The sequence below is a fragment of the Cuculus canorus genome, chromosome 3 (assembly GCF_017976375.1).
Source record: "Cuculus canorus isolate bCucCan1 chromosome 3, bCucCan1.pri, whole genome shotgun sequence".
Classification (NCBI taxonomy): Eukaryota; Metazoa; Chordata; class Aves; order Cuculiformes; family Cuculidae; genus Cuculus; species Cuculus canorus.
In genome coordinates, this window is record NC_071403.1 from 62,889,203 (window position 1) to 62,915,846 (window position 26,644).

Below are 26,644 nucleotides of genomic sequence, written 5' to 3' on the forward strand. Positions count from 1 at the left end.
GAGACTCGGCTCCGCGGGGGCTCATGGGTGATGCTGTCCTCGCGGCCCCCCCGCTCTGGCTCGCGAAGCCGCCACCGGGCGGCGGATAGACTACATTTCCCAGAAGGCTCCGCGCGTGGCTGCCGCGAGGGGGCTGGGCCTCGGCCGAGCGCTAACGAGCCGAGTGGGGGGGCAGGTCTAGCGCGTGCGCGGTGCGGCGCCGGTGGCGCATTTTCCCCCAGGAGGGGGAAGGTGGCGCCCGGCAGAGCGGAAGGGGGCGGTGCCTCCGCATCCTCCTGCCGAGCGCCCTCGCTGCCGCCGCTGGCTGCTGAGCGAGGCGGAGGCTGTTTGAGGTAGGGGGGGAGGGGAAAGGAGAGGGAGGGAGGGAGGGAGGGAGGAGGAACGGCTCTGGCTCTGGCTATGGCGGCAGCGAGGTGAGCGGCGGCTGCCCGGGCTGAGGCCGGTGCTGGTGGGAGGCGCTGTCAGACAGCGCCGGGCGGGGGAGGGGGGCGCGCGCGTGCGCGCACGCCCCTCGGAGGAACCGGTCCCTCGGTTCCGCGCCGGGAAGGGGGATGAGTGGGGGGAAGTGGGAGGAGTGAGGGCGCGCGGCCCGCGCGTGCCCCGCCCTGGAGCGGGTGGTGGGCGGTGCGTGCGGGGAGTGGAATGAGGGCGGTGCCAGGGTGGGGGCTTAAGACGGGCGCTGAGTGAGCGGAGCGCTGGGGCCGGAGCTGAGGGAGCTGAGCGAGACAGGGGCCTCTCGGTCTCTGCGATACGCGCTGGGGAGGGTACGGAGGCGGGTAGTGGGGGCGCGCGTTCCCTCGGCTGTCCCGCCCAGGAGGGGCTGGAGGGGGCGGTGCCAGGGCGGCTGCTGTGGGGCGGAGAGGGGAAGGGGGCGCGCGCCCCTCGGAGGTCTCTCCGCTCGGGCGGGAAGGGGCACGCGCCCCGCCCAGGAGGAGTGGGGAGGGGCGGTGCGAGCTTTGGGGGGGGGCGTGGGCCGGGCTGGGGCGGCGCGTCTGGTTGTGTTTGTGCCCGGCGGCCGGTCCCGGCTGCCCTGTAAGAAAATGGGGGTGAGGGGGGAGCGAGGAGTTCTCGTCCTCGTTTTCTCTAAAATGGCGCTGGCTCTGCTTCGGCGGCAGAGGCCGCTCGGGACTCTGAGCGGCGAACTGCGTCCCCTCTGGCTCGGCTGCGGGGTTTGGGGGACTCTGACACACCAGTTCCCGGCGCGGGGGTTGGAGCTGGGGCTGCAGGGAAGGATGCTTGGGTACATCCTTGGGGAAAGCTGGGGAGGGACTGTTCTCAAAGGCTTGTAGTGACAGGAGGAGGGACAATAGGTATAAACTGGAGAGGGGCAGATTTAGGCTAGACGTAAGGAGGAATTTCTTCACCATGAGGGTGGTGTGATGCACTGGGACAGGTTGCCCAGGGAAGCTGTGGATGCCCCATCCCTGGAGGTGTTCAAGGGCAGCTTGGATGGGGCCTTGGGCAGCCTGGTCTGGTGGGAGGTGACTCTGCCCACGGCAGGGGGTTGGAACAGGGTGATCTTTAAGGCCTCTTCTAACCCAAACTAATCTATGATCTGTCCATCCTCCCACCTGTGGGGAGTTGCCTACCCTTCAAGTTTTTGTTTGGGATCCATCCAGGTAGTGGTGTAATGAGGACCCTGCTAACTAGAATGAGAATGTGGACTAGAGTGACAAGCATCCTATCCAAATTACCTTTGAATTAACAGTCTAGGTAGCCTCTTTGGAACAATACCTTCTGAAAGAGACCTTCTCTCACCTATATCCCTCTATTTGGGGGGCTTTTTTTCCCCTTGCTCTCTGCTCACAGCGAAACCAGTGTCTGGGTGTACCAAGTTCTGTGATGGAGCAGACCTAAGAGCTTTCTGGATGGTTCTTTTGCACTACAGCTCTCTCCCTCTTTGGTTCTCTTATTTTCCGTGTAACTAACTGTGCTGTGACTGGAGCCGCTGAGATGATGATGCTGTTTAAAGTGTCGTCTGTATATTTGATCTGGACTGTTTCAGTGTTCATACTGCCTTAATTTGGAGGATAGGGAGACTGTTCTCTAGAATGGAATGGAAGAAATGGGCAAAAAGCTGTTGTATGAAGTTCTAGAGTGAAGACTTTTCTTGTCATGTAGCCTAGAATGTGTCCTCTCTGCAAAGCTCCTAGACACAGATCACAGCTTCAAGTATAGTTTTAGAGTAGTTTTGTCTTATGGAAGCCTATGCAACCATCTTGCAGTCCAAAAGACAGTTCTGTGACCCTCTGTTGTGACTGCACAGCCTGTGCCTGTAACGGCCTTTCTATATGCTCATGTGGGATACTGAGAAATAACTGGAAAAATTAGTCATGCATAAATTGAAATGCGGTAAGTCTGTGTAGTGGTTTTAAATGAAGGCAAAATGGCCTTAACTGCTTTAATCTTTAATATTAAGCTTATGGGCAGTCAATTCTTACACTTTTACTAGCGGAAGGCTTTGCACTCCCTTTCATTTGTTGTTTAAACTGGCAAATTTACTTTTTATTAGGAGATGCTGACTGTGATCTTGCCTCTAAATGTCTTCATTGAAAAAACTTTCTGCAACAGTGTTAACTTCTGTAGTAAGTGGTCAGTTGCTGAGGCAGGAAATCCTTGGTATCAAGCATTCCCCAAGTGTGTCAAATGTGATAATTTTGTGCAAGAAGCAGTAATGTCACAATTATAGTGGTATCGTTGCTTACAGGCCTTTCTAAGCAGCTTTACGTATTTCTTTATCAGCTGTCCCTTTTTTTTTTGTATAAGTTCAGGGAAGATTCCGCTCATTCTTCTGGCTTCAGTGTGTTAGACATGTGGCTGTCTGATGAGTAATCAGAGTGTTTTCTCTTTTCCTTGGTGTAGGTTACCTATCACTTCATTTAAAGGTAGCATAGCAGTCTAGAAGAGTTTAGCAATCTAAACTTAGTTACCATCCATTCTTTATCTGGCAGAGGTTTTTTTTTTTTCATCCTTATTATTAAAAAAATTAATAATCTTGGCACTTGTGGAAAAAGTTCCTGACTAACTTCCTGCCATCAGGAAGCATTTCAGGTAGACTCCTGTTAGTTTGGTGCCAAAAGATGTAAATACTTAGTTCAACGCTGTGTAGCACTAGCAGATTTTAAGTTAGTTGGGGATCCTGAATAGTATCTTAGTATCCTATTGACAGGTAAAAAGCCTCCCAGTTCTCTGACAGGAAAGGAAGGACTTAATATTTACTTCTAAGCAGAAACTTTTACAGAGGAGTAGTTCCAACTCTAACATCTCCTCCCAGCTCTGTTGTATAGCTAGATGCTTTCAATTCTAAACTGTCTGTGTGGCTTTTTGACAAAAAATAGTCACAGGAGAGTTGTTGATAGTGTCTGCTTGTATCCCTCTCCACCAGTTTCTTTCTGCTTAAAACATCTGGATGGACTGTGTTTATCTTTATTTCACTTCCTCACTGAAGTCCTTGATGTGTGAAAGTATAGCTTGACTCTCGGTGGCAGTGCTGTCTTAAAAGTTATACTGACAAGCTGAAAAAAACCCAGGAATGTGAGGATGTCAGGTCTGACTTAGATTACTGTGTGACCTGGCCACTAGTTGTGCTGGCACACCATGGGATACGATGGAAAGGCTGTCCTGCTAAGAAACTGCAGAACTTTCCCAGAAGGTACAGTCTTATGAGCATTTTGTTGGTAAGTGGTTGCTTAAATAGCTTTCTTGCCTCTGAAGTGCTGATACATTTGATTAACATGTGCAGTGAAGTGAATAAAGGAATTGATCCAGACTTAAGCTTAGAAAATAGTTAATAATGCGGATCAGTTCCCAAGTTTGGAGTGCTACAGATACAGGTGTGGAGGGTGGGAAAGGGAGTAGACGGGAACTGATTGAGCTGTACTGAAAAGAAAAGATCATAAATATTGATGAATACCAGTTTGTCCAGCTAGCTTAAGAAGAATTATCTCAGTGATCTTCTGAGCTTTTGATTGGAAAGTATTGCTGGATTATTTACAGTGAGTGCAGAACACAGTTACTTCCACTGGTGTTAACCACTACCCTTAATGTACCTCCATTAAAAATGCATCAATCCATCCGTATAGATATCACTTCAAAATAGCCATTTTTATGGACAATTTATATAATTAATCAGTTGCTCCAGGGGCAAAAAGTACATCCTTTCCAGGATGATAGCTAAGTAGCTGAGAAATGATGCTGAAGTAGCATGAGACTTTATGCTACTGCTGCAGTTCCTGTCTTAAAATGACATTAGAAGGATTGTTTTCATCTGCTGCATCTGCAGTGCAGCAAAGAAGGCTGGAGTTAAAAGGACAGAAAATCTGTTCTAGAAAAATCTGAAAAAAATGCAGATATAGATGAACAAAAGTATGTAAACTGAAACATAACAAATAGAAAATTGTTGAGCTATGTAGGGAATGGATCCTAAAAGATTTATTGAGTCTATGATGTATATGGCATATGGGAAGTGTGTAAAGAAGTCTATGTGCTTAAAAGAAGGTAAGAAAATGATATCTTCCTGTTCTGCCTTCTCAAACAGGGATGAAGAATTCTATCAGAAAGCTGAAGCTAATGTTCAGCTTGTTCAGGTTGCCTTGGTGTAAGATGTATTTTCTGCTTTTGGGCATCTCCACTTTTTTGTAGAAAAAGACTAATCTGTCTCATCAGATTAGTCATTTGATATTTTGTGTGTGCCGAGTGTCTTCTCTAAGCACTTATACTGAAGCTTCATTGTTGTGAATGCTAATGTTTTAAATACTTCTCTATCACCTAAGCCCTGTAATACAAATAAAAGAGCAAACAGAGTCTAGGAGTTGGATTAAACTATCCATTAATAATTAAAGAATACTAGTAAATACATATGCTAGCTTATTTTCAAAATGACACCTGGAAAATGTTTTTATGTAGAGAAGGTAGTATTGACTGAAGATGTTATGTTCAAAACCGGAGTATTTGCACCTAGCCTTGAAATCAGCTGAATTTTTATTAATTGTATGCATCTATTTTTTTTTTACTTCCCTAATGTTTGGTCTAAATAGTGTTAATAACGCTTTCTTTAACAGTGAACTACCTCTTAAAATATAAAGAAATGGACGGGATGGATGAAACATCTAAAAGAATTCTAGAGCCATACCAGTATTTACTTCAACTACCAGGCAAGTTTTGCTGTATTGTGGTTTTTTTTTTAAAGTATCAAAATTGTTTTTGTAGCAACTTCTGTCTCGGCAGGTATAAGCCAAGAAGTTTATCGATTCTTGATTTGTGGATTTAAGAGAAATCAAAAGTAATGCTTTTCAATATTTTTTTCTTCCTCTTGTAGGACCACCCTTGTCGGTGAGATTGGTACAATAGCTCTTTAATCTGCCTTTTGCCCTGTGAGTAGTATTTCGGTTACTCTGCTCTCCATTCAGAGTAGCTGATTTGCTACTTCTTAACACTGATAAGGGCAAGGAGCGAAGACTTGATTCTCTACTTAGAGAACAAAACCTTATCAGCCCTGAGTTTATCTGCCTGCTGTACTGGACTCAATAGGTTGTGTTGGTTTTGGTTTTTAAATAGACTGTTTCTTTTATGTAATTTCTTCTCTCTAGCATGATTAGAACCAGGTGTTCTTATGGCCAGGAACACATTCAAATGAAGTTTTCAGCTTTGAACAGTTCGTATTTTAGAAGAATTCCGGAGGCAGTTTGATAGAGAACTATATGGATACACATTTCGGAAGCCTCTGCTGACTAAACAATCACAGTGTTTGCTGTGGCTTTCACTTGCATGCCTGAAGTGTAAGGAAGACGATACAAGCTATCAAAAGCTATCAAAGTGACTGACTTAGTAAAAATAGTGGCAGAACTACTTTGTCGTTGCAACTATTGCATGCCTTCTGTCTGGCTTATGTTGCATACTGGTAGGGTCAAGGAGGATGTGGTACATGTTAAGAAAAATAGTTCTGACCAAAATTATATCTGAGTGGGATAGAAGACCTTCTGTCTAGACAAGTAGCATAGTGAATCACAGGCATGGTACTAAGTGGCTTTTGAACATCTACAACAAGACCTGTATATCAGCATGGTAGGTCCTGTGGGTCCTAATTCATTTTACCTGTGTATAATGAATTTCATTATTAATCTGTGCAAATATTCAGGATTGGCGTATCTATATTAGTGATTTCATTTGACTTGGCAGTTAGCAGTACTTGAGTTTAAAAAATAAGAAAACAATAGAATTTGGCAGTAATGTGCCTTTTTAATGCCAGAAAGTTAATTTCCTGTTTCTTCACAGTATATTCTAGTGTAGAACGTTGAACTGGGTGGTGGTTTTGATGGAGGACTACCTTGAGAAATGAGTCTGTAGTGTTCCAGAGAGCTTTCTAAGAGCTGGTCCTGAAGAAATTTCCTCCAATATCATCTTTAAGTGTGCTTTTTGTTTGGATAGATTTTCTCACAGAAACAAGGTATACAGTAGCACCTCAGCATCTTGAGCTGCTAATTATTTTTTTAAGGTAGTGTAGGTACCAGTAAAAAAACCTCAGCTTCCTAGTAGGAAGTAAACAACATGTCAAGGTCCCCAAAAAGCTTTTGGAGGCAAAGGTGCTTGACTATTAGCTCTTCAGTTACCTTTCATTTTAAATTATACATCTAGGATATACATTTAACTTTCCTACCTTGACTCCTGCAGCTAAATTTCTATAGTTTGTTGTGAGTTCAACCTTGATCACTTTATACTGATTTTGTATATTGCTCTACTTATTAACAGTGCAAGCATTTTTATATCTTATCCTGCTGAAGTATCGCAAATCTAATTGTCTACTTTAACATGTTGCTCTCTTGTTAATTTAGTTTGTTTTGGACAAGGCAAGAGGCAAGATACACTTCTTAGTATACAGAAATGGTGATGCAATTGAAAAAGGAAAACTCTGAAACTAGGGAAGTAAAAGTGGTGTAACTGTGGTGTTTTGGACAAGGCAAGAGGCAAGATACACTTCTTAGTATACAGAAATGGTGATGCGATTGAAAAAGGAAAACTTCTCTGAAACTGGGGAAGTAAGAGTGGTGTAACTGTGGAAAGTCTGTACTGAGTAACAGGTGAAGCGATGAGGGTTCCCTGTTGTGCAGCTGGATGTTGGCTGGTTTTGAAACACTGGCTTTGCCGAAAGTCAGCTATGCCAGGTACATATCAGTAGGACCCAGTTGTGTAAGCCTTGGAATCCTTATGAGCGGCAATGCCTGGTGATGGGGGGGAAAAATGGGCATATGCTAGCTGTTCATATTTAGGGTGGAGCCCAAATGATATGTCTGAGCTAATCTGACAAGCTCATGCTGAAAGAGGCAGTTGCTTTCCATCCCTTATGCTTCTGGCAGTTTTCTCCTCCTGCTTAACTTGTGCCAGATCTCAGCTTGTTTAGCAAGTGATTAGGTATTATCAATCACCTGACCTGTTGAAAACTTGCCTGGTTAATCTTTCTTGTCTTGTTGGTGAGCTAGCACAAGGGTGGAGATAGGAGCTGTTTCTGTGTTGGAGCTTGAGCTCTGAGGGGCTTTTGCAGGTAGCTTGGCTGAGTGAGCATCAGCTATGTACACCTATGGTCCTATAGTAGTCCAGTTGCTTCTCTTTCAAGACTCGTTAAAAAACAAACTTTTCAAACTGTTTAGTAACCTATGAGAGCTTAAATGAATTTAGATACATATCAAACTTTGTTTATATAAAAAGGGATTGTGTAACAGTATTAAGGTCGTTTGTGGGGTGTGGGATGGGTGGTGAGGAAGGTGCTTGCTAATGTTGTCTGTGGTGTAAGAACACAAATTTTTATAACTAAGGATTAATCCCTCAATACAAAAGGAAGTTGATTACTCTGCTCCCCATTAATAAAATAGAATTAGAGGTAATAGTTTGGGGATAATACTTAAGCTTATCTATTTCTTTGACTTCAACAGCACTAGGATAGAGAAACTACTACACTGAAGTTGTTTATTTTTTTCTAGTATGTTACTATTTTAATTGATAGTATGTTAATGAATGTTTATTCCTTCAGTAGCAGAATTTAGTACTTGGGAAAACATCCATTCTGGAGCAGTAACTTCTCTTGTAAAATCTCATTGTAGTAGAACATTACTAGTTTGTAGCAGTGTTCTGCTTTAGTATTCTGCCCTTTAGTCTCATAAATGAAGTGCAATAAACAGGCTTAACTTTCACAAATTACAATAATTTATCTCAAATAGCCTATTTCACATAGATGATGAATCTTTTATCTCTGAGTGACTGACTTAACAGCAGTAACTGCTTTTCCAGCACTAAGGAGTATCTAGAGTTTCGTTTGCAGTAAAACTGATATAGTCAACAGCTTGCTATTGAAAGGGTTAGATTCTGGTCCCATACATGACTGTGCGTCTTCTTTCATATGCATTCCTCTGGTCTTTGCAGCAGTCTTTCGTGGGCTTGCTTAGCAAGTTAAACAATCAAGACTGTATTTTGCTTTTCAGCCTTTTTTCCTGAATTAATGAACTTGGCCAGCTTAGTGAAGGAGTTAAGTGCCAGAAGGCATAGTTCCTACAGCTGACACAACTACACTTGGCATGTTAGAGGCCTCTATCTGGGCTAAGTTCCATAGGGAGGCTGCAGCTCTCTAGATTCTGAGCTGCAGGATTGCCTGGAGGCACGCAGTGGGTCAGAAGTAACGCAGTGGGTCAGAAGTAAGTGATGTCCCTGCCCCTAGAAGGTGTGCAGTGTGGAAAATGTGTGTCAACAAGCAAAGGAGCAGTGGAAGGGGGTCAGCATCAGAAATAACAAAAAGGACAAGAACCTGCAGGTTCAAGAGCCTGAAACCTCTAAGTATATTGAAGGAGGGTCCCGAACAGTCTGGGCATATCGGATTTGGAAATGGATACTCCAAGAATGGTGAAGGCTGGGAGCTGATGGCTTCTGGCACTAGCAGAAAGACTCCTGTTCCTCAAGCAGATGTGCCACTGTCAAATAGGTTCAGTGCACTGGAAGAAGCCGTATGGCTGGATGTTTTGTATACAGCAAAGCATCAGACTGGCACCTGGTGGCAGCAGCAAGTGATAGTAGTGAGGAGACTGCCCCCCCTGGGGAACAGAGGCCTCCATCCAAGCTGCTGCTTAGGGAACTTTGCTGTTTCTGGCTAGCTCTGATCAAGGGTGTTATGGAGGGACTGCCAAGGTGTGTTTCACTCTGCAGCTCATCCATTTGAGTACTAATGGATATAGCAAGGGGGTGGCTGGGACTTATCAAGTGTGACTATGTAGCTTTTGGAATGAGGGCCAAGGGCTTGGGAAGCCAGGTGGCTTTTTTCCATCATCCATAACCCCTTTTACCTCACCATCAAGAGGTTAGTTGCACAGCTGATATTGATAGCAGAGATGTGGGGTTTATAATTGTGGGACTCGCTTTATAGATTAAGGACTACCAAGAGACGATAGCACCCATCTACCCAAGTCAGGGCAGAAGTCTCTACCAACATCTTGAGCAACCTCGTGAGAAGGAACTTCCAACTAGAAATTACTATAGAGGAATGACTATCCATAATCAAGTAAGGAAATGGTGAACTTGCAAACAAAGGATGTAGGCTAATGTGAATGAGACACCTTGAAATCAACAGAGCAGAGCTGAAGACAGCCTATCCCAGGTGTATGCTCTGAAAAAAGGAAGTTATGAACAGGACAGCATAGTGGGGGAAGCTCTCACTTTTTCTGGGGAATCTGCAGGAGACTGTGCCTCTCTGAAGTGTCTCTATACAAATACATACACTGTGGGGAACAAACAGGAGGACTTAGTCTGCTTGCAGTTGCAGGGCTGCAGTTTTATTGAGGTATCTGGTGTGGAATAGCTCACACAGCTCGAGCGCTGCAATGGATGGATATAGACTGCCTAGGAAAGGAGTCTGGGATAGTAAGGAGTGGGAAACAGCAGCTGAACTACATAGAGCTCTGCCTCCAGTCGGATAATCCTGTTGAGAGTTTATGTGTCAACATCAGAGGGGAGATCAATAGGAGTGACAGTATAGTGGGTCTTGGCTGCAGGCCACCTAAGCAGGAAGAAATAGATGAAGGCCTTCAGACAAATGGAAGATGCCTCATATTTACAGAACATGGTCCTCATAAGAGACTTTAGCTGTCTCGGTATCTGGTAGAAGAAGCAATGCAGCAGGGCACAGAAAGTTTCTGGAGTGCATTAATGACCACTTGCTAGCACAGGTGATGAAGGAAGCTATTATGCTGGACCTCACACTTAAAAACAACAAAGAATTGGCTAGGGCAGGAAGACTGGGAGCATGTGGCATTCAGTATCCAGAGAGGAGTGAGCAAGGCAAAATTCAGGATCATAACCTTGGACTTGTTAACCCTATTTTGAATGGGGGAGTTAAACTAGACAATTATGCAGTGACCTTAATCTGTCACGAGTGACTGCCCAGGTTTAAAAGTGTATGGCCCCACTGCGCTTGTCTTTCTGCAGTTCACTTATGCTGGCTTGTGCTGTGTGGGGAGGTCTGCTTGGGGAATTTTATCAGTTTAGCCTTAATCTATTAGATTAAGATTTATTCACCTCCATCATATGACACAGTTAAACACGAAAGTGTACAATGTATCTGAGGTAAAGGAGTAGCTTGCTTCTTCCAGAAGGGCAATATTTCCTTCCCCGTGTACTAACTCTGGCAGACCCGCTTCATAGGCTAAGTATATAAAGCCAGCAGAAAGCTAACCCAGCAAAAAGCAGACAGTTTTCTGCTGGAGTAATGTTCAACTCATTAGTAGCTTAGCGACGGTCTAATGAGGGCTAGGTTAATAGTGCCTCTGCTCTTTCCCATGCCCTTTTTATGTACCCTTACTGCAAGTGCAGTACTGCCCTAAGGGCATGGTCTGTGGTCACTTTAATGCAGCAAGAGTGAAGAAATACTGATCAGACGCCTGCCCAGAGCTGATGATCTGTGAGGTTTGGGTCTTTACCCTGTCACAAGAACAGTTGTGTATGTAGACAGTAAGTCAGGCTGATAAATTTTATTTTTGTTTTAAGAGGAGTATCTTGTCCGTCTAAAAAGGTGGGATTGTCCTCAGTACATCTTTAATCTAAGTTGATCTTTGTTTCAAGGATAAGGGGTTTACATTATCTATAGAAGGAATTTCATCAGAGTGGATCTATTATGTCTGAGTATTTTTTCCTCATCTTTTCCACCCAGCATTACTAAGGAGAAAAGTTTTCCATAATTGCTGTTTGATTTGGGTAATATTTGGATCTTAGGCATATTAAGCCAAATGTATTTAGCATAACTTTGACACAAGCTTGGTGCAGTGATGTCTCTTATTATAGCTCTATGCAGTAGGTACAGTTTCTGCTTTTAGAAATTAGACCTCTATATTCTTCAGTTTTCCAATAGCTTGGTTAGAGTAAGTAACAGAGCAATGACGTGTGACAGAGAAGTAAGTAGATAGTTCTGCCAATGTTAAGGTTTACTCCTTTTAATTTTGTCCTCGTGTCCCTGAACTCTTTTCTGATCTGGTTTGGGGAGAAGTGATATGTTGCAAGGAATGGAGACTTCTGCATCTGGGGTTTTGAAATGAGCATTAGAAGGGTTTGGGCTTTTGCCATCATAGCATGACTGTAGGCATAAAACGTGCACACAGAAAATTGCCGTGATGTCATGTAGACTGGGTAGGATTGACTCTAGAACAAGATAAAAAGCATTTATATAGTGATGATGTTTCGTTAAAGGGACTCTAAAAGCAAATCTGCAACTCTAAAAGCAAAGATGGATGATTCGCTATACAGATAACATTTTTTCCTTGGACAGTCAGTATCTGGACCACCTTATTAGACTTGTCAACTTTGACTAACAACTCAAATGCTGTCTGTGCTAAGCTGAAGTGGCTAAATCCACTGTGCGTGTTAATAATGCATTAAGAGCGTGTGTTTGTAGTTGTGTTCCTCATGATGTAATAACACTTGTTGCTGAACATCGAGCATTCCATAAGCATATTTTCCAGGAAAATTTTCAAAAAACCAGAATTGGCTGCCTAATGTAAAAAAGTAGGTTTTGTCTGTATCAATGTAGCTTAGTGAATAAACAGCTGTAGATGGGGTAAACTTCCTTTGTTTGCTATTATCCTTGAGTGGTTTTCTTTATGGATTTACTGAAATATTTATTAATACTTCACTGGCAAACCATACAGTTTGGCAGATATTTGTAACAGTTATTCTCAGTACTTTTTAGCAATCTTTTCTCCTCAGGCAACTCATGCAATTATTTCAAAATTAAGTATTAAACCCCTGATGCAGGGCCTTGTGACTGTCTTTCCTCCTCTATTGGTGGTCACAAGTGTATAGTGAATCAGGGAACCAATCCAGGTAAGTTCTGATCTAACCACATGGGGAAAAGGGAGGAGGTTTGAGAGTCTGCAGTGTTTCAAATCCCTGTCTGCAGGAGATGTTTGAAGCAGGTCTAACTTGAATTAGCTGTGATGCTTAGTTAACGTAACTCTTGGGCACTACTCTAATTTTCTATTTAACTTCGAGCTCTGGTTACTTACATTAAAGTAAGCAAATTATTGATTTAGGTAAACAGATTTTTTTTAAAATTAGAACTAGATACATACTTTCCTGATAGAGCACAAGCCTGATGTGGAAAACTTAAAATATCTGTTCTGCTATTTGAGAGACAAAACAATTCCTCCCTCCTGCAGAGAACTATCAGTTTTTAAAACTGAGCACAGAAGGCAGTAACAGAGAGAACAAGCCAATCTCAGTATATGTCCAGGTAGGAGTGCCCTTTCATAAAGCACAGAGCTGGAGGACAAAGCTTTTGAAGGGGAAAAGAAGCACTTTTTCATTAGTCTTTTCTAGTGCAAACCAAAAGATAGTGGTGATGGGAAGAAGTGGACATCTTTGAGAACTGAGACAGAAATTGAAACCCTGTGAGCCAAAGAGAAAAGTTACCACCCTTGCTACAGAGCACAAACAACAAAGCTATTGCTGACCTGGTAGGATATTAATTAAAAATTGGGCTGAGGATTTTTCCTTTTCTCCAGGGTATATCAGTGCAAGTGAATCTACCCGTTTTTATTATTCTGCTCTATATATGGTCACACAGCAATAGAGAAGCCTTAGGGAGAGATTCAAATGTTGACATTTCTTCAGTGCTGTGGGGAAGATCAACGTGAGGACTAACATTGCAGAGTCATTAAGTTATGTCTCCCAGTAGGTCTTGAGATGTGTAATATGGACCCTACTGTCTGCGGTGTGCTGCTTTGGAGTTTATTTAAAACTTTTTCCAAAGACCTTGTAGATGGGACTTACCTGTGCAGAGCTGTTTGCCTAAACCTGTCTTGCAGTTCTTCAAAGATCTGTTACATAGCTGAGCTTCTCAAAGTTCAAAGCAGCGTTGTCTCAATGTGGGTAGGGGGTGACTTTTTCATAGTGATCATTAGTAGACACTGAACATGTATTTATACATGACTCCAAGCAATTTATTAAAGAAAACTGTCAACAATAATTTATAGGCATATAGATTAAATTCTGTGCAAATTAGCTCCATCATGTAAAATGTACCTGCATTGAACAGTAATGCTTGTTTTAACGCTCAACTTGGACTTTTGATCTTGTCTTTCATTCTTATGAAATAGGGCAACTGCTTGGCTCCACCAAACTAGATTTAGCTAAAGCAGAACACATCGTATTATTCGTAGGTAGACTTCTCAGGAATAAGATAAATGCCTGAATTCCTGTAATGTTCTGTTCAGAGTTTTAAGAGCTATTTAGTATGTATATGAAATGTCAATTTCCTGTTTTACAAATTGTCGATAGCAAGTGAAGAGTACTACATGAGAAAGACCTAAGAACGGAGAGAAATATATATTCCACAAATACCTGTATCTTCAACTAATAACAAATCGTAACTGAAACTTCTTAATCTGTTATATACAGAAAATCAACTTGCCTGCCAAACTAGGGCTTATTTTCAGAAGTAGTGACCTAACATGTGCAGGTTACCAGCATAATCAGGACTGCTTACTAGTTAAACTGCCAAAACTAAATACAGTAACCTGTAAATGTGTTTTGCGCAGTTACTACTTCCCCCTTGCCGGGGGCGGGGGGGGGCGGGTTTGGAACTAGATGATTTTTAAGGTCCCTTCCAACCCGAGCCACTCTATGATTCTACTATGGTATTTTCTGCTTTCAAGTGATCACATTGATCAGCTTACTGCTCTCAAATCAGCTATAGTTGTTAAGACACTGATAATGAAGTTTGTGTGTGTGTTTTTTGTTTTGTGGGGTTTTTTTAATAAATGTGTATAATATTTTTGTTGTAGGTAAGCAAGTGAGAACCAAACTGTCACAGGCCTTTAATCACTGGCTGAATGTTCCAGAAGATAAAATACAGGTATTGGCTAATTATTTTTAAAAGGATATTACTTTTCTTCCTATATTGCTGATAACAGATGATTCTCTTACAAAGCAGAAATGATCAGAAGTCTTAAATACACTAGTATCTGAACACATTGAAGTAAACTTCCAGGAAAACAACTTTAATGCAAAGCTTTGGCTGTCATGTAACACTAAAGAAATTACTTCTGTGACTTGTCTTATAGTTACTTCTTTCCGAGTGTGCTTAACTTTTTAAATAATAGACAAGCAGCTAAGATAGTTCCCCTCTTCACATAACTCAGTTAACACTGAGTTTTCAATTACTTGTGAAAGAAGCTAGACAGTTACCTTGTAAACTACACAAATAATAGTGGTTGAAAATAAAATTTTATTATTTCGATACAAGAATGTTAAAGACAGCTCTTAAATCAACTTTATAAAACCCTTCTTGTTCTGGACCTAAAACTATGGCAGTCTCATCATGCAGTCTAGAGTATTTATTCCCTAATGAGAAGCATTAGACTAGGAATTCTCCTTTCCATTTGCTTTTCTGTTGCACGAATCTGTGCAGGATGTATGGTTGTGTATTTAAACACTGTGGCTTGTCAAATGAAGAATTATCCTCTTAGATTATAGTTTTGCCAAACCTGCATATCAAGGGTGCAGAAGATTCTCTGTATCCAAGACAATGTAAGGAATTTGAGTAAGCATTTATGTTTTGGTTTTTTTTAATTTTAACCAGCTGGTTCCTAGTTAATTTCATTAATTGCAAGCAGAAATACCTTCAGATTTTGTAAATGAGTCCTCTTTTAAAGTGGCTTAACAGTGATACTTTGGAAGTCCTCAAGGAGCAATAGTGTGATTTAAACAATGAAGGAAGAGGTTGTGTTGCTTGTGTAGTAACTCTTTTCTGTTTCCCTACCTGTGTATGTTACTTTTTAGCCAGATTTATTCTAGCTTCCAGCTAGACACTTCTTTGTGCATCTGCTATATGGCCAAATAAAATGTGTAGTATAGTAACCTGTGTATGGTATGCTCAGGTTTGATCTAATACCATAGATCAGATTTCAAACTGGAAGTCATCTAGGACAACCCCCTGCTTAAAGCAGGGCTTGCTCCATAGCTACGTTAGGCTTCTGAGGCACTTGCTGGGTTTTAAAACCTGAGAATGTAGATTCTGCAGCTTCTCTGGGCCTGTCTTCCTGTGCTGAACCCCTTCCATGAGACCAAACTCTTCCATTTTATCCAGCTGGGTTTTCTTATACTACAGTGTGACTGTTGCCTTTGCCCTCTTGATGAGCATCTGTGACAGTACAGGTCCATCTTCTCTCATGTACCACAGCAAACTGAAGTTGTAGTGCCTCTCTATTAACAGAAGTTACCAGTTCTACCTGTCACTTCTAAACTGATAGTAGGGTAACTGTTACTGAAACAGAGACCATTTGTTCTGGTTATCTTTATGAAGAAAACCAATGCTTTAATGTTTCCTTTATCACTTAAGCTGTTTGAGAGAACCTCAATATTTTTTCTTATTAAGGTCATTTGAGGACAAAAGCAAGGCCCCGTCATCTTTTAATATGCATCCTGTCACAGTTATTGCTGCTTTTGTTCATACTTCTACTAATCCTAATAACTTAAAGTTGTTGAGGTCTACAGGACCGCCTCTAGTTATCTTTTTGTCATGTTTCAATCTAAAGATGCCCTGTTTGTGTAGCAGCCTGATTCTCTTCCAGCTATTTGTATTATTTCTATTGAAAATCTGATTTCTGGCATCCTTTACTTCTCTTTTACTTCTCTTTACCTTAGATTGTTTGTCTTCATGTAGTTTATTTAGATGAGTACAGTTGAGGAAGCTGATTTTTTCACTATTGGCTGCCACCATGTCACACTTCTCCCATCCAAGTGGTCTCATTTTTTTTTCTCCCACTTACTGCATCTCAACTGCTTGCCTGACACTGCGCTGATAGGCTTCCTCTAAGAAGGCACTGAAATGGCCTAGGACAAGGCCAAGCAAATTTCAGAGCTGTTGCAGGTAAGGACGTAGAAATCCTTGTGTTGGAGTGATAGGGAAGCAACCACTGATTGCCTAGGCTTAGGTTGTAAGAAATCATATTACTCTGTAGTGGTTCTTCAACTTTCATTTTGAAGAGCAGTCTCAATTTCCTTGGGCTACTTACTAAGATGCCTTCTAAAATAAGTTTTTTCTGCCTCCTGAACTTCTTCACTCCTTACTTTCAACTTTGAAGCATTTTTTACGCTGTCTTAATTTCACAAAATAACTTAATTCAGTCATCAAGCACTATTTCAGTTAAATGTTAAATATCTAGAAGCTCCAAAAGTTCATGAAACTGGCAGGAATATGAAATAAGTTAGCAAGAGAAGTGCTAGAATAGGCTTATCCAAGGAATTAACAGAATACAGGGAAACTTCCCTGGTATTGCTGAGAATGACATAGTGGACTGAAAAAATATTTGGAGGAATAAGAAGGAAAAGTTGCTTTCATTAATTCCTCTATTCTCTGATTTAAAGTCAGTGTGCAACAATATATCTTTACAGGTCAAAGAAAGGCTCAGTTCTAACTGCTAGGTGAGTCATTAGCGCTTCTTAAATAGCTTGTTCTTGCTGTCATATCTTGGACAATTAGAGTGCTGGGTTTGGAATTTTAATCTTCGGGACAGTACTCACTGACCACTAGGTGATTTGCTGCCAATGAAAATGCTTACCATGAAGTCCCTCTTAGTTTCTCCTACAGCACCCACCAATACAAGGTACTTGCTGCTATTAGTGGCTTTAGTATATTTTAGAAGCAGTTGTTTTGATAATTGACTGAGAGCAATGTTTGTAGCTAACAAGTGTAATTGGATCATTAGCTTTAAAATCATATCTTAATCAGTTGTGTTCTGCAGTGAGATTTTACAGTATGCGGTTTTACATGCTGAAATATATTTCCATTTAGGCAGGTGCCGAATATACCTATTCCTTGCATCACAGCTGTGCAATAAAAACAGTATATACTGTTAAAACTCTTAATTTCTTGATTAATTGTCCTCCTTTGTAATTGCTAAAGTTCACTTTTAGTCAAATGTAGTCAGCTGCAAGCTTGATGTGTTGAACAGTTTATCGTGTACCTCCAGCAGCTATGATATTGGTCTACTTAGTAGCAAGTAGTAATTGTATAGGAAGCTTCCCAAAAGAAGATGTAGCTGTTGCCTTTCTACCCCAAACTTTCCAAATGATGTTTCAGATGGAATAGGCTGTCCTTTAAAAGCTCAGTACTGAAGAGAACTACACAAAGTGTGGGAAAATAAAGATGAACTCTCTCCCCTTATCAAAACAAGGTTTATGAGTCCAGTTTATTAAAGCATGATATGATGACATCTGATGCTCAAAGACTGACTCTGAGTGATCTCAGGTTAGTGATTCTAAACTTGTCACAACATTATGTTGCTTTTCTTTTCCTCTCTTCATGTTTCTAATAAGAGTTACTGCATGACTCCTAGACAATAGCGTATTTTAGAATTGTAGCAACAATGAAGAGGAACATGCAAATGGAAACACTTCAGGGATTAAGTTTACTTTGAATCTGAAAATAGTACACCCAAGGCAGACCACATGATCCAGGACTCAGAGCAAGCTGGCAATGAAGAGAATTATAAATCTCTATTAACAGTAAAAGCAAGTGGCCTAAAAGGGGAACCTTAGTGATAAAGAATGTTGTTCTTTAAAACCTTATTCATTTAAAATAAGGTCTTGCAAAACTGGAGTTGAAATTACAGTGGAAAACTTAATTTTCTCTTCTTGTAATAGGTTATCATTGAAGTGACAGAGATGTTGCACAATGCAAGCCTACTTGTGGATGATATCGAAGATAATTCAAAGCTACGACGGGGCTTTCCAGTGGCACACAGCATCTATGGAATTCCATCTGTAATCAACTGTGCTAATTATGTGTATTTCCTTGGCTTAGAGAAGGTTTTAACCCTTGATCATCCAGATGCTGTTAAAGTTTTCACCCGTCAACTTCTGGAGCTCCATAAAGGTCAAGGCTTGGACATTTACTGGAGAGATACTTACACCTGTCCTACAGAAGCTGAATATAAAGCTATGGTACTGCAAAAGACAGGTGGTCTCTTTGGATTAGCTGTAGGCCTCATGCAGCTCTTCTCAAATTATAAAAAAGACTTAAAGCCACTTCTTAACACACTTGGCCTCTTCTTCCAAATAAGAGATGACTATGCCAACTTGCACTCAAAAGAATATAGTGAAAACAAGAGTTTTTGTGAAGACTTAACTGAGGGCAAGTTCTCATTCCCAACCATTCATGCAATTTGGTCAAGACCTGAAAGTACTCAGGTGCAAAACATTTTACGTCAAAGGACAGAAAACGTAGATATAAAAAAATACTGTGTACATTACCTTGAAAATGTGGGTTCCTTTGAGTATACTCGGAATACACTGAAAGAGCTTGAATCTGAAGCCTATAAACAAATTGAGTCACTTGGGGGAAATCCTGAGCTTGTAGCACTAGTTGAACAGCTGAGCAAAATGTTCAAAGAAACAGGAAATTAAGAATTTTACCTCCTGTGGGTGGAGTAAAACTTTTTTAAATAGGATAGTAGCCAGGCTGAGTGGTATGATAATCAGTCTTGTTTAAAACTTTTTCTTGTAGCTACATAACAGAAATCACTGTTAAAATAGTTTGTCATTGAATATTGAAATATATACCCTAAATCTATCCAGTCTTAATTTTAGCTGCTTACAGATAGCTTTGTTTAAAGCAAATGTACTGGAACTGAAACAAGTTCTGAGTACAAATGTGATCATGTTTACACGGTCATCAGCATTATTTCTGGCCCAAAACTCTGATCTTTAACCAGGCTGTGGAAGGTTTTTGGCTCTAACTATGTTAAACAAAATCAGATTGACGCGAGTGTATTGTGCGTTTTCAGACAATGCTCTGGTAAACCAAAATGTACAGTGTTAAATAATAAGAGATACTTGCAACCACAGTGCATGTAAAACTGTTGTGTGATCTTTCAAAGCTAGACCTATGAAGAGCATATGGATCAGCTTACTAAGTTCTAAAGTGAATATCCTATCCAGCTTCTGGGGTTGTTTTCAGGGGAAGGCAAATTATGGAAGATAGTATTGTATATGCAAAGAAGACTAATGTTTAATCTGAAATTGTGGCTTTATAAAGATTTCTAAATACTTTAAAGAAAAGATTCCATTGCATCAGCAAAGCATAAGTTTGCTGATGGTTCCAGTTTTGCAGTGAATAATTTTGATCATGTGGTTTCAGATTTTTAAATTGTCAAATATCTTGTGGCGAGGGACTTAAATCTGTGCATTAGAGCTCGTAAGTGTAACTGTAAATAGCAACATGTTAAGCTCATACTAGAAATGGAATGGGATTCACACCAGGTAGCTTTAAGACACACTAATTGGTGGAGTTCTCTTTAATCTCTGCTTATAATTGAGAGGGGTTTCTCTAGGAGTTGATTCATAATTCATACCACTTTCCTGTTCTGAGTTGCTATCTGGAGGCATTTACACGTCTCTCCAAATACACAAGTTCTGTAACTTTTTGCTGAAGCAAAGTACAGCATCTTGTTCGACAAGCTGTAATACCACTTCAGTTTTGTTAATTGCTTAAATAGTGCTTTAAAATTGTTTACACAGACATACCAAAGTAAAATAGGAACTGAGAGCTAGACTGAAGGGGGAAGGGGAGGTGTGACAAAACTATTTGCTCATCTGTATATAAATATATATAAAGGAGAACAAAACATAAACAGAGATGTTTATTTCTTCTTGGCTGGGTTGCCTTTAATCAGGTTCAGTTCCCTTAGTCTTTACAGACACAAAGCTTTGCTGTGGAGTAGGGAGGTAATATTTTGGATCAAAGTTAAGACTAGTGCTATCAGCAGTGGTGTTAGCTCAAGCATACTCTTCAAAAGAAATGTCCAGAGGTACTTGACTTCTGTCAGCTGAAGGATAATTTTGTGCAGGTGTTTGTTTACTGTACCTGGAAAGCAGGAAGAGTCATGGTCTCAACCCACTGAGAAAATGAACTGAAGCTGTTGTTGTAAAGTCTTCCCTGGGCAGCCTTAAGATTCTTTTGAAAGTGTTCGAGCATGAAAAAGTCCAGGACAACTGCTTTCAGTCAGAGACGTTATGTAGTTATGGATGATAGCCTCTCTCTTTTATGTGCATGCTGAGGGAGGAGTCTTTATCTGCTCTGTGATTAGGCACAGAATAATAGCCTTTTCACTGAATGGCCCTTGTTGCCGGGACTGAGTAGCTTAGTTATTGAAAGATGTCTTTTCTTTTAATGTTAATGACGGTGAATTGTAATTCCTTTTTTATGACTTGCAGTGCTTAGTAGTAAGCCTGTACGTTTTTTGAAGTTTTATGAGAAAACACTGTCTGCAGCAAAGTACAGTGTTTATTTTGTGCCATGTTTTGGGAGTTTCCAAGCACTGTTGCAGTTGATGTTGAATGAGGGAGAGCACTGGAAAAACTGTTATTGTCAGGAGATTCTCCTGAAAGTCTTACTGTAAAAGCTATCCTTGTGCCTGTTAGGCTGTTGTAAGTAATAGATACAATGCAAAGGGCACTTAGTGCCATATCATGTCTGCTCGGTTGCTGGATGTAAACAGTTTTGTGTAATCAGACTTTCCTAATGAGATAGCTTTTCTTATTTTTGTATAAAACTTCTTTACCATCTGAATCCTCTGCTATGTTGTCACTTCTTTGGTTAATTCTGGCAATTCACCCCAGTTTTTATTCAAATACCATATCTCGTAGAATGTGCTTCCATTAACTTAGGAAAAAGTACATTGGAAGTTTTCCAGCTGCAGGCCCCTTAAACCACAAGAGTAAGAAGAGAAAAGTGTCCTGGGAAAAGAAAGCTGGACCAGCCAGAAACTATGTAACTGTTCTTACTCTTCTGCCTTCAAGGCTTTTGGTAGTGGTGTTTAAAGCATACCCTGAGGGTGTATCTTAAAAGGCCCAGAAGCAAGGTATCATTGATCTTCTCTTTGGTTAGGATGAGGCCTCTGAGTTTTTCTTGATGTATTCAGGAGTGGGGAAAAGACCAACATCTTCTCTCTTCATCTGTCAAGCGGGTAGAGCATCTTAAGGATTAAATGTCAGCAGTGATGATGCCTAATAGTCAATGTCGGTTTTGCATTTGGTGCCATAAGATGAGACTGTGCATCCTCATCAATATTCTGCAATATTGACTCTGGTACAATAATACTCCTGGTCTTAAGCCATGTTAGAAAAATCACTTCTTTAAGGCAGCAGGAGAGTTCTTGTGGATGCAGAATTAGTTTAGTTGTGTAAGTGCTGCTCTTTGTTGCCATGCCTCCCACACAGGGAGTAGAGGTTTTTTCACTGATCTTGACAAGAGATGCATTGCTGTGGAATGGGAATCTGAGTTGCAAGTGAGTTTCCTTCACTATGGGAAATGCCCATAGTGAAGGAAAGGGGACGCTGGTTTCAATGTCAGTCCCTCTGAGCCAGAACTCTTCCCCTTATCTTCCTGCCATTACCAACAAGTTCTGCTTTGATCAGGTTACCAGCACATTTCTTGGGGTTTTAGATTTTGCAGTGTGTGTAAGGAGAAGCGCAAATCCTCATCAGTTTCCAGTATTTCCCCCTATCGCAAGCTGTTTTCTGACTGTGTGCTTACTTGTGTGTAAATGAATGCTGTCACCTGTCTTTGAGTGGCTAGTCATTGAGTGGAATATCTGCCTCAACTTCTTCAAATGCTGATGTTATCACAGTCAATTATAGTGAAAATTGCATGATTTCAGGCTCTTCCTGAGGAGATCGCTTGTCTTCCACTCTGCCTTTGAGCTCACGCTGTTCAGGTACCCACTAGGAGCAACTTTGTATGTATGTGCCTGTTGTTGATGCAGCCATCCTAAAAATGTTGATGGCATTGTGAAAGTAGCTGCTAAAACATCTTTATGCCATCAGCTTTGAGAGTTGGACTTGGTGATCTTAGAGGTCATTTCCAACCTTAATGATTCCATGAACTTTATGGTTGATTTTGCTAATTATGAAATATCTACATGCCTCCATGTGCTATGGAAATTTTCTGTATTATGGCATCTTTCCTCAGTTACTGTTCAAATGCTAAAATGGTGCAAAAACATGGGATATTTGTACTTTTTCACCTTCTTATCTAAAACTCGCTTGAACTGTAATGTGTCTTCAGCACTGAACTGGGCCAGGCTTTTATTAATTTGCAACAGCTATGTAGGTGTCTATTGCTCTTCCTCATTCTGTCTTAATCTTATCATTTTACATTTCAGATTTGATATTTACTATGTTCTTTGTATTATTTGCTCAGTACTTTCATTGTAGTTCTTTTCTTTTCTCAGCTTTATTTCTGTTCTGCTACTAACACCGTAGCACACACAATGCCATCAAACACATTGTTGATCCAAGACAAACAAAATAGTCTGGCTCTGCTTTTGAAACATTAAATCTTGCCTTATCATATGCCTTCAAGAAAAACTAATCCAAGATTTTCTGCAGTCTTGAAATGCCAGAAGCTTTTTTTCCAAGAAGCCTGCAACATATTTTGTATTGCCGTACGTTATTTTTGTCCCATATAGCTTGAGCTCCTTTTCCTCTGCTACCCATTTGCTTTCAACACCTATTTTGCTTTGGTCGTAATGCTTATTAAGCCTCTCCGTGAAACAACTTAACTCACTGGCCCTGGGGGAGAGGAGTTATTTATTTTTGTCTGGATTAATGAATTATCCCACTCAGCAAGAGCCTGATGAATGTCAGAGCTGGCAGGTGGACAGAGGCAAAAGCAGAGCTGGGGAAAGGCTTTGAGAGGAAAAGAAAACCCATTTTAGGCTCTGAGACTGTCTCATGAAATTTCAACTTGTTTTGCAGCATCTCATTCACTTTGTCTGGTTAAGCTAAAGAGCATGGTTAATTTCCGCGAGCTTTCCTTCTTGCTTTCCAAACAGAATGTAAAACATATTAAAGTTAAAAAATATTTATTCTGATAGTTATTTATATATGCTGCTTACATAAGGTTTTGATTGAAGATACAGATCAAACAAAGATTACATTTTCATGTTTATATCTTCCTTTTATCGATTTTTCTATTCTTGAAGCCAGGGAGAAATAATCTGCTATGTGCCTGCTTGACTTGATTGTTACCTCACATTAACATCTTTCCTGAATAACTTTTATGATAGCACTGGTGCTCAGCTCACTCTTTCTTCAGTATTTTTTTCAAATTACTTCAGAAGACGCTTTTGTCAGGTGTGTCTAGAAGTAATTCAAGATGCATTAATTCACTTTCATTCAAACGTATTATCTGCAAAATTTATATTTAAGGTGTAGGTTAAACTACATGAATTCTGACAGCATTCCTCACCTGTGTGCCCTGTGGAACAAACAAGTTCTCACCTAACTCATTGAAAAGGCTTTACTAAGCACCTCTGTTTACTACAGCATAGAGAACCATGGGAGTTATCCAAAGAAGGCCTAATAGGATGCTTCCAAGGAGAGCACTGCAAAACCTGACATGAATATGTGTGGAAGAGTAACTATGATGTGAAGGGAAGTCATGTATAATTTTCTGCTTTTGAACTCTACAACAACCCATGAAAACACTCTCCTACTCTGTCAGTATATGACTTATATGCTGTTGGCAAGCAGTTGCATCTCTTCTTGAGTGCAATAAATTATTTTCACTCATTTCATGATGTTTCAGTTGTTATTTCTGGAGCATAATGGTATAAGTTACTTAATCACTTAGCAAAGTAATTAAAGTCTGTAAAAAACAAAAAATGATGAATGCTTACATTTTTGGTTATGCTGTTCAGAAGTATGCATAAAAACTGGCCTGTTCATGCTGTAACCCAGTATCTGTTATGTTCCCCTCGGCTAACAGAAATTCACTGCAGAATAACAACTTTTTTTATTAAAATCAGGCTGACACCAAAGCCGTGTGAACAAATTAAAAGGAAAAGACATACAAATGTTTGCAAGGAAAAAAAACACAAAGTTCTTTGCAATTATCTAAAATTCTATTTTTAAAATTAATATATCAGACATGGAACTAACTCCTACAGGTTTTTTGTGGCTTTGGCAGAAAAACCTATCGGCTACTTATGCTCTCTTCTTTTTGGGGTTAGGATTGGGTATACGGGTCAAGATAAAAACCATACAGAGGAAATGTCATCCCTATTCCCAGAAATGTAAAAACTGCTATGAACCTAATCTCAATGTTCAATGAACTCTGACATTAAATCCTTTTTCACTTAGTGCTTATAATATGCACAAGTTGCAATTCTGTGTAACAAGGTAAAAATGTTGTATTGGTTTTATTTTATTGGTACTGGGACTGTCCTGTTTCTTGTCAAGTACATTGGATGAACCGTAGCTGTTTGGTCGCAGTGCTAAAACAGAAGAAACAAGAAATGCAAGGAAATAGACTAATCAGTAAGCTATGCTATTCTCAATAGAGAAATCCTAAATACATAAATTCAATGTCGTGCATGTAGATTCTTAGAATGGCTGAATTGCCTATGAAACATGCTGCTGGGGTAAGAAAAATAGCAAAAAAAAAGTATTTTGTTGTTTTCAACACGTTTCCTGATGCACAGTCAAACAAAGCAGAGCATTCTGTCAGGTTTGTACTTGAGAGCAGTGAATGAGTCTGAAAAGGAGAGCAAGAGGGCTTGCTGCCATTGTTCCTGCTCTCATAGTTGTACCGCAAATGTAGCTTCAGCATGGTTCAAAACTGGAACAGGTTGTTGGAGGGGTGCCCTCTGCAGGAGACAAATGGGCTTAGGAACCCAGATGAGACAGCAACACCACCAGAGACGAAGGACTAGGGTATGAGTTTTTTTCCAAATACATTAGTTGGCTTGAGAAGACGTTACCTTTGGGGAAAAAAAGTCTGAGGTAAAAGAACAAAGGAATGCCCCATTGTGGTAGTAGCTGCTTTATACCAGGCAGCAAAGCATGCCCTCAAAGCCTGTTCCTTGAAGGTACAAGCCATCAGTGTGCCGAAGAATGTATGTATTTTTCCATATTACTTTGATTGGAATATACTAGTGTTGCCAAATACATGTATTTGATTTCTGTAATCAATATCACAGCATTAGAGCCAAGAGCACTAATATGCTGCCTGCTAAGGGAGTGTTATTTAGCGTAGAAGTAGCAGAGGCACAGCACTGAAATAGCTTCTTGATTGCTTCTGATCGCTGTTGTTTCTCTGATATTGTTTGAATTAAGTTGTTATGAGATTTTGAAATATGAAGCACATCAGAGATGAACAAATGAGGAAAATGTTAACTAGGATACTTTGGTTTTCTAACCCTAGATCTGTGTGAAAGCTATTAGATCTTGTCACTCCTGTCTATGGAACTGAAGAGCACTTACTAAGTTTCTGTCGCCAGCAATGGCTGCTTAAAGAATACGGTTAAGTCTTTTAGCTTTTGCTGTTAATCTACACACATTGGGCATCTTGATTTTTTTATAAGCTGTGTTCTCTAATTGTTATGACTCTTCTCTAGATCTTCCAGTTAATTGATGTTTTTCTTAAATAGTGGATGTTGTGAAATAAATGGCCTCAAGTTGCACCAGGGAAGGATCAGATTACACATCAGGAAAACTTTCTTCACTGGAAGAGTTCTCAGGCAATGGCAGAGGCTGCCCAAGGGAGGTGGTTGAGTCACCATCCCTGGAGACATGTAGAAGATGGTTAGAAGGGATGCTCAGGGATATGATTTCATAGTGGACAGGTACTCAAAAGTCTTTACCAACCAAATGATTCTATGGGTCTAAGTACATCAGCAAATGTAGCAGTGCCAGATGCTGAGATAAGGCACTTTCTGGGTACTGTGTGCTTGCTTATGTGAAACCAAGCAGCACGCAAGTTCCCCTGGCCACGTGATGCTCAGGGATTTGTTGCTGCTCACTGAGGTGCCCATATTCTCAGTTGCTGTCTCCTGGGAGAGTGCTCCAGCATTTACATGTGGCCTCCCTGCCTTTGTTCAACACACAACTTGTATTCAGGCAGAAAAATGCATGTTGCTTGCTTGCTTCTAAATGTTGGATGATACCAAGCTGAGTGGTGCAGTTGCCACACCAGAAAGATGGGATGTCATGCAGAGGGACCAGGACAAGCTAGAGAAGTGGGAATGTGCAAACCTCATGAGCTTCAACAACGCCAAGTGCAAGGTCCTGCACCTGGGTCAGGGCAATCCATGTTTTCAATGCAGAATGGGGG

General features: G+C 40.7%; 2 protein-coding genes across 10 annotated transcripts in view; both read left to right on the forward strand.

The window, feature by feature from the left end:
- Window positions 1–209: 209 nt before the first annotated feature.
- TBCE (tubulin folding cofactor E) overlaps window positions 210–26,644 on the forward strand; it is a 52,272-nt gene continuing 25,837 nt past the window's right edge. Inside the window, exons 1-2 of one of the 2 annotated variants that reach the window (XM_054062841.1) lie at window positions 210–332; window positions 14,310–14,380. In XM_054062841.1, the coding sequence (XP_053918816.1) occupies window positions 14,358–14,380 (23 nt within the window). In that variant the 5' untranslated portion in view covers window positions 210–332; window positions 14,310–14,357. Of the gene's footprint in view, window positions 333–14,309; window positions 14,381–26,644 lie in introns of those variants that run through there. The other variant, XM_054062842.1, reaches the window with a different exon arrangement.
- Window positions 275–24,762, forward strand: GGPS1 (geranylgeranyl diphosphate synthase 1). Of its 8 annotated transcripts, none has more exons than XM_054062849.1 (5): window positions 749–764; window positions 3,386–3,652; window positions 5,061–5,153; window positions 14,310–14,380; window positions 18,172–24,762. In XM_054062849.1, exons 2-5 carry the CDS (start codon window positions 3,598–3,600, stop codon window positions 18,931–18,933), a joined length of 981 nt encoding a protein of 326 aa, XP_053918824.1. In that variant the 5' UTR covers window positions 749–764; window positions 3,386–3,597; the 3' UTR covers window positions 18,934–24,762. The 8 variants fall into 8 exon arrangements, with proteins under 8 accessions (XP_053918827.1, XP_053918826.1, XP_053918824.1 ...); XM_054062848.1 differs by lacking the exon at window positions 749–764 and adding an exon at window positions 1,049–2,352; XM_054062851.1 differs by lacking the exons at window positions 749–764; window positions 3,386–3,652 and adding an exon at window positions 287–332 and having other exon boundaries at window positions 18,172–24,761.

Coding starts and splice junctions, on each gene's coding strand:
- GGPS1 (XM_054062849.1), top strand. CDS start 3,598: ATGGGATACGATGGAAAGGCTGTCCTGCTAAGAAACTGCAGAACTTTC. Junction 3,653..5,060: donor CTGCAGAACTTTCCCAGAAG/GTACAGTCTTAT, acceptor TTTCTTTAACAG/TGAACTACCTCTTAAAATAT. Junction 14,381..18,171: donor TTCCAGAAGATAAAATACAG/GTATTGGCTAAT, acceptor TTCTTGTAATAG/GTTATCATTGAAGTGACAGA.